Source organism: Trachypithecus francoisi, unplaced genomic scaffold (assembly GCF_009764315.1).
Source record: "Trachypithecus francoisi isolate TF-2019V2 unplaced genomic scaffold, Tfra_2.0 Contig01603, whole genome shotgun sequence".
NCBI classification, from domain to species: Eukaryota; Metazoa; Chordata; class Mammalia; order Primates; family Cercopithecidae; genus Trachypithecus; species Trachypithecus francoisi.
In genome coordinates this window covers 2,478,832-2,494,467 of record NW_022681445.1, presented here as the reverse complement: position 1 = coordinate 2,494,467, position 15,636 = coordinate 2,478,832, and the positions used below count along the sequence as shown (strand labels likewise).

General features: G+C 45.8%; 1 protein-coding gene across 1 annotated transcript; it reads right to left on the bottom strand.

Moving 5' to 3' along the window:
* Positions 1 to 11,589: 11,589 nt before the first annotated feature.
* LOC117074072 (putative transcription factor SPT20 homolog-like 2) lies at positions 11,590 to 14,606 on the bottom strand. The gene is given in 3 exon segments (XM_033195307.1): positions 11,590 to 12,523; positions 12,526 to 12,591; positions 12,594 to 14,606. Coding segments are annotated over 3 exon segments (2,691 nt in total). The 5' UTR covers positions 14,509 to 14,606; the 3' UTR covers positions 11,590 to 11,813.
* Positions 14,607 to 15,636: the final 1,030 nt, after the last annotated feature.

Sequence of the window (15,636 nt, the reverse complement as noted above, 5' to 3'; positions counted from 1 at the left end):
AAAATAAATAAATAAATAAATAAATGAAATGCAGATCCTGATTCAGCAGGTTTGTGGTAGCCTGAGATTCACATTTTTTTCATTACAAAATAGTGCTCTTTATTATAAGTTACTGAAATGTTTATTTTCTGAATATAATATAAATATGTGCAAAGTTTAATTTGGATTAGGATTTTATTGAGTTCTTCAAGTATCTCCTAGTAGCCTCGAGGGCCTGAGTAGGCGGGAGGAGAGAGGACTGGAGGTGGAATCTTTGTAAAAGACACAGTGATTGAGGCAGATTGTAAACATTATTTAAAAAACAAGAAACAAACAAAAAATAGAGAAAAAAACCACCCCAACACACAACTGCCCTGTCCAGCCCAATACCTGACACAGAAAACTTTGTGTTTGTTTAGTTGCACCGCTCCCCGCTCCCCCCCCCCCACCCCGCCCACACACACACAAACTGTTCCGGGTAATTCCAACACTGCTACATTCCTATAATTTGTCACTGATCAGTGCTATGGCAGCAGTCAGTGTCTCTGACGACCTCCAGCCTCCCCTACCCAGGCAGGAAGGCAGGCTGTGCAGGGCTGGGGGCAGTGGGACCTGGTGGCTCTGCTCTGGCCACAAGGCGCCTGACTGGCCAATACTTACTGAGCTAACACTTCAAGTACTCAGCTGGAAGGCATGGGTTTCCGCCTCCTCCCCACTTCCCTGACTGTGGGCTGGCTGGGTGCCCTCCGGTGAGTCCTTCAGCCTCTCCACGCATCCAGGCTGAGTGTGTGGCTTTTCTATGCTGGGTCCCTCTCCATGGGACAGAGAGCATTTAAGGCGAATGAGAGTCACATTTCTAACCGGCTCCCAGGTGATACCTCTGCTGCTGAGCTGCAGACATTTCAAGTAGCAGGAGATAAGATACAGTGTTTCTAAACGTCTCGTTCATGTATAATATCATTTGATCCTTACCTAAGCCCTGTGAAGTAGCCATTATTATATCTACCTCTTAGATGAAGAAGTTGTGAACTCTCAATCTTTAATTTAAAAGGTGAATGCTAACGTAGCTCCTCAGTGCATTTATACTATCAACGAATCTAGGGGTATTCTTTCAAGTACAGTGGGTATAAAGTATGGTTTGACCCCCAGGCTCTCCCCCTCCAATTCCTCCTTCGCATTCCTGCCTCATAAACTATGCTAAACCACAGTTCCAATCATAGCGTTTCTCCCCCAATGGTGGCTCCTCAATATTTCCCAAATTAACTTCATATTTCTCATTTGGCATTTAAGACTGAAACTGTAGATTTTACATTGAATTGTATGAAATTGCCTTTTTTAAAAATTATTATTATACTTTAAGTTCTAGGGTACATGTGCATAACGTGCAGGTTTGTTACATATGTATACTTGTGCCATGTTGGTGTGCTGCACCCATCAACTCGTCAGCACCCATCAACTTGTCATTTACATCAGGTATAACTCCCAATGCAATCCCTCCCCCTTCCCCCCTCCCCATGAGGATTAAGAAAATGTGGCACATATACACCATGGAATACTATGCAGCCATAAAAAAGGATGAGTTTGTGTCCTTTGCAGGGACATGGATGCAGCTGGAAACCATCATTCCAGCAAACTATCGCAAGAACAGAAAACCAAACACCGCATGTTCTCACTCATAGGTGGGAACTGAACAATGAGATCACTTGGACTCGGGAAGGGGAAATTGCCATTTTAATGGGGCAAAAGTATCAAATATCAGCAATCTCATATGGTTTGACCTAATATTATCTACCTCATATTTACTTTGTTAAACTTCTCTATAGCCTTTCTTTCCATATTGTTTTTTGTTTGTTTGTTTTTTGTTTTTTGTTTTTTGTTTTTTTTTTGAGACACATTCTCACTCTGTCACCCAGGCTGGAGTGCAGTGGCGCGATCTGGGCTCACGGCAATCTTTGCCCCCGGGTTCAAGCAATTCTCCCACCTCAGCCTCCCCAAGTAGCTGGGACTACAGGTGCGTGCCACCTTGCTCAGCTAATTTTTTAATTTTTTGGTAGAGACCGGGTTTACCATGTTGGCCAGACTGGTCTTGAACTCCTGACCTCAAGTGATCTGCCTGACTTGGCCTCCCAAAGTGCTGGGATTATAGGTATGAGCCATCGCACCTAGCCCATATTGTAATTTTTAAGCTTCTTGGAATTTTAATACTTAACCTGCTAACGACCAGCCCCAACTTCTGGTGAAAAAAATCTCAGAAAAATAAAGAGAAAATGTTCCCTCTTCCCTGCAGCTTCAGAGAAGCAGACACTATTATGTGACACACAGCCAGTTCCATGTCATAAAATTCGAATGGGGAACATTCATGCAAGTATCTATCCCACTCTCCTTGCCAGTGTGGAGGCTTGGATGAAAGGCCATAATCCTAGTCTGTTTTGTTACTATAAAATTGTCCTTGGAAGTGTTCTTCTAAAGAAGTGTATCTCTTAAGTTACCTGGATATCAGAGTGTGTTGCTATGTCCTGTGAAATGGCACCTATAACACCTAAAAGTCTGGTGTTGGATGGTTATCTTATTAAATAATGTGTTGCTCTGGTAATAATATGGACATTGTCAATTCTGTTTCCACAAGGTAACAAATATTTCTGTTGAAGCCTTTGTTAAGTGGAAGAAGGGCTTTAGAATTTCTTTTTCCCCCTTTAGGCATTGTCAATCCTGTGACTCTGTTGGCTTCCTTATTCTTTTTCTTTTTTCTTTCTTTCTTTCTTTTTTTTTTTTTTTTTTTCCAACAGGGTCTCAGGGTCTCACTCTGTCACCCAGGCTGGAGTGCAGTGGTGCAATCATGGCTCACTGCAGCCTCCTTGGGCAAGCAATTCTCCACCTCAGCCTCCCGAGTAACTGGGACTACAGGCACGCACCACCATACCTAGTTAATTTTTTTTTTTTTTTTTTTTTTTTTTAGAGAGAGAGACGGGGTTTTGTCATGTTGCCCAGGCTGGTCTCAAACTCTGAGCTCAAGCAATCCACCTACCTCAGCCTCCCAAAGTGATGAGATTACAGGTGTGAGCCACCATGCCCCACCTGGCTTCCTAATTCAAACAGTAGAATCTGTCTCATTTAAATTACCAAGAAGATCCATGCTATGGAGCCAGCCTGTCTTAGCCCTTTCCTTCACTCTGCTCTGCACATACACCATGCTATAGATAGCGCCTCTTCTGCGCTGATCATCCTCCACTGTTCCTTTGCTCGTGTGATTCCTCTACTTAGAACACCTTCTTCCCGCCCCCATCTTAAACCTATAAAAATCCAAGCCAAGGTCACCTGAAGGTCACCTCCTTTGTGAAGCCTTCCCCAATTCCACCCAATAAGATTTATTTTAAATGATATTTGTCATAGTCTCCGTGATGTAAAATCATTTGTTTATTTCCCTTCTCTCTCTGAGTAGACTTTAATCCCACTGAAGACAGAGAATGTGCCCTACTCTTCCCCACAAGTACCTAGCAAAAGGCCTTGCATGTAAGCATGCTCTCAATACTTTAAAAAATGACACTGAAGGCCAGGCACGGTGGCTCACACCTGTAATCCCAGCACTTTGGGAGGCCGAGGCAGGCAGATCACATGAGGTCAGGAGTTCGAGACCAGCCTGGCCAACATGGCAAAACCACGTCCCTAGTAAAAATACAAAAAATCAGCCAGGCATGGTGGTGGGCGCCTGTAATCCCAGCTGCTCAGAAGGCTGAGGCAGGAGAATCGCTGGAACCCAGGAGGCAGAGGTTGCAGTGAGCTGAGATTGCACCACTGCGCTCCAGCCTGGGTGAGAGAGCCAGACTCTGTGTCACAAAAAAAAAAAAAAAAAGACATTGAAGAATTTCCCTACAACCAGTATTAAGGGTCATCTTGATGTAATTGACCTCTAAACCAAACCCCACTTCTTCCTACCATACCCTGAAGATTCTAGGGCCTGACTCATTGTCATCCTCTTCAACACTATGCCAGCAGTATGAATTCTTGATGATTTTAGTATCCACATAGATAATCCTTCCAGTAGCCTGGGACTTCAGTTCCTTAACCTCCTCTCCTGCAAAGATCTTGTTAGACACCAACCACAGGCAATCATTCCCATGGTTTTACAGTAGAACTCATCATTATCAACAACCATAAGGGCCTCCATAATCTCAACTTCAAACCTCCCACTCTCCAAACACTGCCAAACAATCATTTCAAAATAACTGGCTTCTCAGGGAGTATGAAAAAGATGCGGCCGGGCGCGGTGGCTCAAGCCTGTAATCCCAGCACTTTGGGAGGCCGAGACGGGTGGATCACGAGGTCAGGAGATCGAGACCATCCTGGCTAACACGTGAAACCCCGTCTCTACTAAAAAATACAAAAAAATTAGCCGGGCGAGGTGGCGGGTGCCTGTAGTCCCAGCTACTCGGGAGGCTGAGGCAGGAGAATGGCGTGAACCTGGGAGGCGGAGCTTGCAGTGAGCTGAGATCTGGCCACAGCACTCCAGCCTGGGCGGCAGAGCGAGACTCCGTCTCAAAAAAAAAAAAGAAAAGAAAAAGATGCATAGCTCCAAATACCACTTGTTAAAAATCACCCCGTTCCCCTTCCCCTTCTTACTTCCGGTGGAAGCTTTAACGTTTCTGTAGAGGAGCCGCTTACAGCCCAAGAGTAATCCTGCTTAGAAAAAGGCAGGGCATTAGGGGATTTGTTTTGAAGCTCTATTTGCATAACACTTTACACAATGCTTAGAGAACATCACTTTTCCATATCAAAGAATGCGCTCCATAGCGATGACAGGCGTAGAGAGCTAAAGTTTCTCAAGCTGCCTCCCGCTTCACACTGACTTTCTCAAGTCTTACGATAAACTCATTAGAGTTTATCAGACTCACCCAAAACAGTCCTTCCAAAACCTGTCTCACCAGCCATAGGCCTCATCGCTTTTCCTTCTGCTCTTTCCCATTGGAAATTGGGAGGGCAAAGCCAGAGATTTTAAATAGGCAAGGATGGGAGAAGGCTGGGAAGCACTGTGTGTGTGTGTGCTCGTGCGTGTGTTCGCGCGTGCGTGTGTGCGTGCTTGTGTGTGCGCACTTGTGTGCGCGTGTGTGCGTGTGCGCACGCGCCTGTGTGTGCTTGTGTATGTGCGTGCGCGCGCGTGTGTGCGTGTGTGTGGCGCTCACGCATGATAGGACTTTTCCTGTTGTCCCAGTGTTGCCAAAGGTGGAAACAAAAAGCATCAGGAGCTCCCACATCCTAATGAGAGGCTGCAACGAGCCAGCAGACACGTTCTCAGAGAGTACTAAGAAATGGCAGAACTGGCCCTATTTGGACTCTGACCGTTCCCTTCAACCACCCTTCTCCAGCCTCTGTAGCTACGGGAGGATGGGGAGGGGAGGGAGAGAAGTTGAGTGTTCCTAGGGAGGGGCTTTTCTTTTCTTGGGACAGAGTAGGAAGGGGTAGGAAGGGAGTGCTGGACTCCCCTGCTCTCCCAAGCCAAGAGTTGTATGTACAAGGAAGACCTCTAAGAGGGTCGCTCCGGGAGAGTGGGAGGTCTGCATGAAGGCAAAGCTGGCATCCAATTTTACTGCCTGGGCTCTTGTGGAGCTGCACAGAACCGCAGGCCCACACTGGACCACCCTGGAGCCTTGGGAACTGTGGGCGAGCTTGACAAATATTCTTTGAGGGACGTGTTGTGTGTGAACCTGGAGTCTGGTGCCCCCTTCTGGTCTAGAGATATCTGAACGTGACCGGTTCAAAAGGTACTGAGGGAGCGGTGTGCCTGGAAAGCAAATGGGAGCATCACTCCCACCTTGATCCCGTGAGCCTACAGCTTCTGAATTTGGAAAGGCTCCACAGGAAGGAGCACAGGGCTTACTTAGAAAGCCGCTCTTCAAGAGGCCCCAGAGAAGTCCGAATCCAAGTGAAGTTCAACACCGTCGCCTCAGAAAAATGGACCAGCCCCGTGCTCAGAGACCCTTCACCTCACTCGGCAAATCAGAGCTTCACACCTGGAAAAGGACCATTTTCGCAGGAATATTTCTCTCTCCCTTCTCGAGTCCTCCCCTACCCCCCAGAGAATACGATGTTGAAATTGTAATTGGGACTGTCAGCTTTACCAACCAAGAGAGCCCAGCAAGTCATGAGGTCCACCCAAGGTGTCATTAAAGGATGGGAAAAGGGACTTGGTGATGCATGGTTGAAAGCAGTGATTGGGAAAAATAAAATGGTTTCACCTGTATAGTCCACCACTGAGTTGAGACTCATCAATGCATCAGTTACACGTACCCAGGCACAAGGCATAGACTTCAGAAGCAGACAGAAAGGGAGCTGAAAAATTGTGCCACTTAATAGCTTTATTGCCTCAGGCAAGGCCTATCTGAGCCTGTTTCTTCACTTGCAAGTAAGGATAATCATACTAATGGACATTATGACTAGGTTATTAAAAGGATTAGAGGCAGCATATATAAATGAATAGAAGCTACTACTTATTGATGGATATGTTGACACATAGAGGGGCTGTTCCCAGTTTCCCAAGACAAAAGACAAATAAAAAGAACTAGTAAAGTAGAAAGAAAAAATAAGTAAGGAATGCTCAAGTGCTAACCATAAATGTAAACGCAGTGATTTGATCTACAAATTTGGTTTTGAGTTTCCTGGCAGCTGAGGCACAAAGAGAAACCTCAAAACTTGCACAACTACAGTTATCAGAAAGGAGGAAGGCTGCCTTCTCAGGAGAGACAAAGCTTTTCCTGGCTCCAAATTTCAAAAGCAACATCTCAGAAGTTTTTCTGCATTGGCTTGTAAATTACCTGAAACCTTGACTAATCTTTACCAAGTGGTTTCTAAAGCTTTAGAACTAGTGATGTAGTAATTGGGATTGGGACAAATTATTGAAGGTGAATGACCTAGATCTCTATACTCTGGATCACAATGGTATTCTGCAGCAATTACTCTCCTATAATTCTTTAAATTCTCTCAGTTGAGCTTTCCTTGCTACCTTCATTGTGAGATTCTCACCCCTTAGACTCACCCCTTCTACCTCAAAGAAATGTTTTTATTTCCAACTCATGCAGAAGCTTCAGATTGATGACAGATTTAAATAAAAGTATAGATATATTTTTAGATGAAATAGCTACATTCAAAAGGCTCTTCTCTTTCCCAGGTGTAATTCTGGCCTACGAAAGCCACACTGCTCTCCCTTCAAAGGCCATAGTCCCCTTTCCGGGGCATTAGCACATGAAGTAAACAGCCTTTGCAAAACAGTGCTACGTGAGCTTTCCCACCCTAACTGCAGGGGCACCTCCACTAATCTGCATATGCTAACGTGGGTTTCCAGGGAAGCTGCCAAAAATAAGCTCCTGTCCTCCCTCACCTTTACTTTAATCCCCAATAGGTTTTGCTTTTACCATATGGTAATTATTTCCAAATCACAAGTGCAAACACTCACTCTGATTGGAAAATTAGCAGATTTCAAACTCAGGTAATTTGTCCCTAATGAGGAACTTGTTGAACTGAATTTAACAATTAACTCACACACCCTTTGCTGCCTGCAGCTATGGGAGTAAAGCAGGGAAGACAGAAGGGCAAGTCGAAGGCTGGGGCCTGGACTTCGAGTACAAGATAAAGGCTGGGATGGGGAGAAGGTGTGTTAAGGAGGCTGTAGGAATATCAGGAACTTGACTATTCAAATGGTATAATATCTATGAATTCATATATAAATGAATTTCAAACATATGCCAAAGCAGAATACTATAATGAGTCTCCATATACCCATTAACCAGCTCCCACAAATATCAACTTATGGCTGATCAAGTTTCACTTCTGCAGGAGGAGCTAGAGACCCAGAAGATGCACAGGAAGGAGGTGCAAAAGGAAGAATAAAAGTGCGGTGCCGGCCGGGCACAGTGGCTCACGCCAGTAATCCCAGCACTTTGGGAGGCCTAGGCGGGTGGATCACCTGAGGTCAGGAGTTCGAGACCAGCCTGGCCAATATGATGAAACCCCGTCTCTACTAAAAATACAAAAATTAGCTGGGCGTGGTGATGGACACCTGTAATCCGAGCTACTCAGGAGACTGAGGCAGGAGAATCACTTGAACCCGGGAGGAGGAGGCTGCAGTGAGCTGAGATCATGCCACTGCTCTCCAGCCTGGGCGACAGAGCAAGACTTCATCTCAAAAAAAAAAAAAAAAAAGTGCAGCACCTCTCCTCTCTCCCACTCCCTTAGGTTCCAAGCACTTTAGAGTAGATACGGGTTGGTGAGTTGACTGCTGGGAAAATGATGTCCTCCTGGTAGGTATTTTGCATATGGCTGTGCAGAGCCTGGCAAAAGGCTGACCTTTTCCACCCTCCTTGCTCCATGGCTGGGGCCACTTGATCTTTAGCTGCAGGCCCTGGCCCAGGTGACCATAGGCCATGAGGATTTCAAGAAGTTCCAAACCACTACATGCATCAGCGTCATAAATCTCACTCCACCTATGTGCCCCAAACCCAGGTCATGCCTGATGCTCTGTCCCCATAATCTGCTTTGCTCCTGTCCCTCTAGAACTGCGCTGACCCACACGATAGCCACTATCCATACATGACTATTAAGCACTTGAAATGTGACTAGCGAGACTGAGGAACTAATTTTAAATTTTATGTACTCTTAATTAATTTAAATTTTAAAACTGGTACTTGATTCAATTATGGGAAAACTTCCAAGTATGTTTGGAAAGTGAACCTACATTTTCAACTGTAAGGTTTACAAAATCTAAATACAGATCAAATATTTGATGAAAATTTGATATATGAATTGAGAGTCTCTGGAGTTGGAAGCCTTATGTAAAATGTCTCATTGAGAATTTTAAAATATTGATAAGATAGGAATATTTGGATATATTTGGTTAAATAGAAATTATTATTCAAAGTAATGTCTCACTTCTTTTTACTTTAAAAAATGTAACTACTAGAAAATTTTAAATTATATAGGGGTCTCATATTATACTTCTATTGGCTAGCACTGCTCTAGGGCTAGGGACCTCTCTTCACTTGCAGTTATCCTCAAGGAATATAATCCTGTTCCCAAATTCCCGCCCTGTGACAAAGGCTCAATTCCGCCTGACATGTCCCGTTGTGCTGGGCCTACCTGGATTTTCCTGGATGCTCATCTGCAGGCCTACCTTCTCTGCAAACCGTCAGAATATGATAGGGACAACTGCTTTCACACAACCACTTCACCATCAACGTTCTGCTGTTAAGCCCTGAAGATGCAACCTACAGAGAACTAATTTTGAATTTGTCCTGGGATAGTATCCAGGTTCTCATGATACTAAAATAAATAAAAAGTTTACTCACAAAATGTAGCCAGCTAATGTCTTCAGAAGGTACCCTGTATCAAAGTACCAAGTAGGTGGGGATAATTAGAAGGAAATCAACAAAGTTTGCCAAACAGTCATCTGAAACAAAGCTGAATTTATTTGCCTGCCTGGGAAGAAAAAACTACATCACTCAAGCACAAGTTTGGCTGGTAGCTCCATGTAGTACTTGAAAGGACCAGATAGACAACAAAGGAAGGAAGTAGACCAAATCTGATGATATTCTGAGTTCAGGTCTCTAGTTGGCACCCAAAGCTAAGGAGAAACTCTTCTTTGCAACCAGCTGTTGCACTGGTTCGCTTCTTAAAAGTGCAGGCACCATTCCCAATTATGCCCAGGATGATCTGATGGACTTGGTGTCACTCAGGAAATTCGACGTGTTTTCTTGAAGTTGGCCAAATCTTTCTTTAACAGCATCACTAGCACATTAGTAATAGGTTTTGTCAAGTAAGATTAACCAGTTACCTGCCTCTTCACTGATGTCTTTTGGGACTGCCAGACCAAACTTCTTTTCATTTAGTTAAGGCAAAAGGCAGAGAAACATACATGTGTACTTAGAAAAACAAATATTATATAAACAGGGTACCCTTCAAAGGTGTAACAGAGCAAAATATAAGAGGCACTAAAACAAATACTTGTACACAAATGTTGACAGCAGCCCTATGCACAACCGCCAGAAGACAGACAAAAATCAACTGTCTATCATCGGATGAATGTAAAAAATGTGCTGTATACAAACAATGGAATATTATTGAACCACAGAAAGGAATGAAGGAGCAATACATTTTACAACATAGATGAACTTCAAAAACATTATGCTGAGTGAAAGAGGCCAGACACAAAAGACCACATACTGTATGACTACATTTACAGGAAATATTTAGGTAAATCCATAGAAACAGAAGCAAATTGGTGGTTGCCAGAGGCTGGGGGTGTGAAGATGACAAGCTAGTGCTTAATGGATACACAGACTTCTTGGTGGGTGATGAAAATGTTTTGGAAACAGAAGGGGTAGTTGTACAACATCATGAATGTACTAAATGCCACTTTACAACTGTACTTTACAATGGTTGGTTGTTCTGTGATTACCCCTTAGTTGTTAAAAAAGGAAAAAGAAAGGGAAAACAAAAGCACACAAAATGAGGTCCCATTGCAATGAGGGAAAAAAATGAGGGAGCAGAAACGGCTGAACAACTGATGATGACGCATCAACAAAGAGAAAAAGACAAAGAAAAAGACGGGGGTTCTACTTAGAAACAAGGCTACAAATATTTGAAAGCAAACCAATAAAATGGATTTCAAATGTTTCACTATTAACTTCTTGCAAACAAACTACAAAAAATGTAAATGATCTTATAAAGAGAGAGCACACAAAACATCCAGAACAGCCTTTTCAAAGCCAGTGAGAGAGCCTCACTCTGTGGTGCACTAGGTGCAGACAGGGCCTTTGAAAGGGCAGGGGACTGTCACACAAGCAAATCTGCCACTAATTCCATTCCACAGCTTTAGAGATCTCCTATGTACTCAATCGCAGTATGACAAGCATCACTGTACTGTACTTTCTTTTCATTTTATTTTTCAAAATGAATATGTAATAATTTCATTCCATATATTGTGCATAAACCTATTAATCTAAATACAATTACACTCTTTCAGAATTCTTCTGAAAGAGGTTTCTCAGAGTTCATAGGTCACTTTCATATATATTATGTACAGGGAAACATTTTTAAAAAGCAATGACCTTCATGGGACATGAGACAGCAGGGATAGATCGTGAGGACATTATGCCAAGTGAGATAAGCCACTCACCAAGGGACAAATGCCATATGATTCCACTTCCATGAAGTGGCCAGGGTAGTGAACTCATAAAGAAGCAGAACAGTGGCTGCCAGGGACTGGGCAAGGGAGAATGGGGAGCTGGTATTCAATGGGCATGAGTTTCAGTGTTGTAAGATGGTCTGGAAACCTGCGGCACAACTGTGGGGGTGGACTTAATACTATTGAACCGCGCACTTAAAACAGTTAAGGTGGTCCATTTTAGATTATATGTTTTTACCACCATTTAAAAAAATTTAAATTGCGCTCTTCTTGTTAAAATATTAACTTAAAATTAAAATCTTGTTAAAATATTAACTTAACATTGTTGGTATTGCCATCTTATGGCTTTAGAGAAATTATACACTTCACAAGTTTAAACTCAACTTGGTTAGGATTTGGATACTTTAAAATACTATATTAAAACTAATTATATCAACAGCAACGACAACAAAAGGAGTAACTTAAACAAAACAATGCTCCTTTAGGAGATCACTTCCCTGTTTCTAAATAAAAATCAGTGGATTGTGCTTCTGTGTAAAGTGTGTATTTTAAAATGTAAAATACCAAAACATGAGAAAAAAACCACAAAACTCAAGTAAAAACTGGGAATTCATTTGGGTCAGTGCTCCTGTGCTTTTAAAAGAGAGACAAACTACCACAAGCCTCAGGGCGCTGGAGGGGTTGGCTTGCCTCCCTTCGTCTGAACTACGGACTGGCTCGCTGCTTGCCCCCCTGGATGTGGCTGCACTATCTGAACAGTGCTTGTTACCAAAAACACTGGCTGCTGCAGGACTCTCAACTGCTGCGTCTGGAGCTGGATCGGCTGTGGCTGTGGCTGTGGTTGTGGCTGCAGCGGCTGTGGCTGTGGTTGCTGCTGCAGTTGCAGCTTCGGCGGCTGTGGCAGCCGCGGCTGTGGCAGCTGCGGCTGTGGCCGCATTTGCAGCTTCAGCCGCAGCTGTGGCTGCTGCTGCTGCCTCAAGACAGAGGGGAGCTGGATACCCTGCTGAGGAACCTGGGCGGAGCCAAGCAGACCCAACACAGCTGCCTGGGGCTGGGGCTGCAGACCACTACCTGCGCCAGTGGGGTTCACCTTAAGAAGCTGCTGAGCAGGTGCGGAACCCTGTGGCCCTGGCTGAGGACGGTGAGCAGCTGTGGGCTGCTGGAGCTGCTGCAGGGGAACCAGCTGATGGAACTGCTGCTGCGTGCTGCTCAAAACCACGGAGCCCTGCGGAACCTGGAGGACAGTCATGGGCCTGAGACCTTCAGAAGTATTTAGGAAAAACTGAAGGGGTGCTTGAGAAGATGACTGTGCTGCACCGGGCCTTGCATCTGGTAGTGAACCTCCTGAGGACTGAAGGCCACTGCCACTGATTCTGCAGGAGCTGGGCCACCCGAGCCAGGGGCCTGCACAGGCTCGAAACTGCTACCCAAAGCCTGGGCTGCCGGACTGGGCCCTCCTTGTTGATGGCCTTTAGGCCAGTGGAGCCTGTCCTGACCTCAATGGCTGGGGCTATTTTTATGAATCTGGTGGGGGGCTGGGCAGCTGGACGGGGCCTGCTAACTTGAATGAAATGCACAGAGGGCTTCTGAGAATGACTTGGTGCTGCAGAAGCAGCAGCTACAGCAGGAGCAGGAGCACTTGCAGGAGCGGCAGGAACAGGAACAGGAGCAGGAGCAGGAGCAGGAGCAGGAGCAGCAGCAGCAGCAGCAGCAGCAGCGGGAGAAGCGGCAGGAGCAGCAGTAGCAACTGCAGCAGCAGGAGACGTGGCAGAAGCAGCAGGAGCAGCAGCAGCAGCAGCAGCAGGAAAAGGACGCTTAAGAGAGCTGCCTGCCTGTTGTGGGGGAAAACTGTTACTTGAGGAAATCTTTCCTGAGCTTGAGGGAAGTTGGTTGCGGGGAGGTGCATGTTTCTCTCCCTTCCCCAATACTGAAGACTGGACCCACACAGGCTTAGGCTGTTCTGGTGTTTTCCATGAGGACAGCTGACTGACACTGGCTGGGCCACTGGAGCTGTGTGACATCTTGCCTGGACCTTTGACTTTGCTCTGTGCGGATTCCTGGGCCTGACTCACTGCCCTCCCAGCATCAGTCTCTGACCCAGGCCTGAGACCAGCTGAATGGTCATCTGGGAAGGGCTGCCAGGGAGACTTCTGGCTCTTCCGCCTGGCTTTTTTACGGGGCTGTATTTTACCACAGAGAAGTGGATCATTAAATGACTGCATGATGCTTGGCTTGGTGTCCCAGGCCTGAGAGCCAGCTTCCCATGCAAATCCGAAAGGGTCTTCTACCTCCTGGGCTGGCCAGACTGGGAGCTTTGGCTCAGCAGCTGTGACGGGCTGACACCCTTTAGCAAGTTTCTCCACATCCACTTCCGAAGGCACGGCCAAATCACAGGATCTCTGTTTCCACATGTCTACACAACTTCCTGCTTTAGCAATGTCCAGCTCACAAGGCTGACCTGCTTTTCTTTCTTTTTGGCCAGAAGTTGACACTCTCAGCTCAGGAGGAGGGGGACAGTCAGACTGCTCCTGCTGCGACCTTACAGAGGGCCACGAATACCTCTGGAGACACCGTTTCATCGGGTTGGTATTCATCTTTTGCTTGTTGTACAGCAGTCTGTTTGCAGTGCAGGCGACTGCTACAGAAGGATCGAGACACAGTGGTTCAGCTGTCGCTAAGATCAATTGGCTCTCAAGCTGCAGCTTGTCTTCCTGGCTCCATTGCTGGACATCTCTTGTCATCATCTTCACATCATGGGCTAAAGTCTGCATCGTTGGACGTAGGAGAATATGCCTGCTTTGGTAACCAGGAGGTTGCATATTACTGGACTGCCTGTAGTCACGAACTTCTACTATGACACACCCACTATGAAAAATGTTAACTGAAGCTTTATCAAGGACATCAGCCAAAGCAGGGGGTAATTCTTCTGCATCCAAGTAGTCGAGCAATGCTCTTTCATCATAAGGGAGTCGAATGGTCTCTGCAAAGGACCCATCTTTTCTCTGGAGCATCACAGAATATCCCTGATTGCCTGGGTATAGATTGACCAATAAACATGGCAAGGACTCTCTCCTAACAAGTTTTTCTAACAAGTTTACATTGCTTCTCAATTCCTGAGGATCCTCAGGCTCTTTTCCACATTCTTCTACATAAATGTCATAAAGTTTTTCCTGCAGAGTTTTCCCCGCCCTAGGTGAATATCTCCTCCTAGGAGGTCTCTGTTGGGCAATTTCAATGATATTCTCTGCGCGATCCAGAGCCTGTTCTAAATCTCGATCCATTGTAACAGAAAACAGGGCCCCTAAGAGGAGAGAAAACGCATGTGCGTTGGTGAAGCAGGATGGAATCACGGCTGTCATATTAATGTACAGAACCGCAAGACGCCGCAAGTCCACACTGAGTTCAACATGGGCATCTGCCCAGAAACCCGCCCCCAGGGAAGCGTTACCCAATTGTTTGACGGTTTCTGAAAACATCGGTACCTGAGGGGTGGTCGACCTGGCACTGGCTTCGCGTCTCCGCGTGCTGGACTGGAAGTGAGCGGGAGGGCCGGGGTCAGCTCCTGGGCACTGTCCGGGCACCTGCCCAGAAACCCGCCCCCAGGGAAGCACTACCCAATCTGTTTGAGGGTTTCTTAAAACATGGGTACTTGAGGAGTCGTCGTCGTGGCCCAGGCTTTGCGTATCGGCATGCTGCACCGGAAGGGAACTGCAGGGTCGGGGTCAGCTCCTGGGCCCTGTCTATGCGCATGCGCACTCGCTGCACCGCAGGTTCCGGGGCTCCTGCTTCTCTGGCCTCCTGGGCGTGAGGCTCACCCGCTGCACTTCCGGGTCTGCTGCCAGCACTTGCACTCGACCACTTGCCATTTCACCTTGAAAGCGTACATGCAAAAGTACAGGCCACCGACGACGGTATAGATGCATCTTTCCTACGGTGCATAGACATCAGTTTCCACAGGAATGACACTGTCGGGAAATCATGGGAAGTTGTCACTGGTCTTGGTGGAAACTTCAACAATTGTTGGCACTTTTGGAATCTCTTGCCATCAATGGCAGCGCTGCTGCTGGTGTCCGTCAGCCACTGGGCTGCGGAATGAGCCCGAAGTGGCAATGCTTCCATGCCCGGAGACCCCACAGGTTGTGGCAAGCGTCAGGATTCTTCATGTCGTCGTCCAGTGAGCTCCCGCCTGGGGGTGTTCATGTAGATGCACCAGTACATGACGTTCATTTACATAATTACTCACCTTTTATTTTTCCATGTGTTGAGTTAGGGCACTTACAGATTAAAAAATTACATGGTGGGTCATTACATTGTCTATGGATTGCAGTTCAGGATGGTAGAGAGACATGAAACCATTCATTTCTACAAGGTGATTTGCACCTGATAAAGATGAGAACAATTGTTCCAGGTGATGGCAATAAATTTTCAATGATTACACTAAACTGTAGACCTTAGCTGAGATCCTAATGATGGATTTGCAGTGTTAT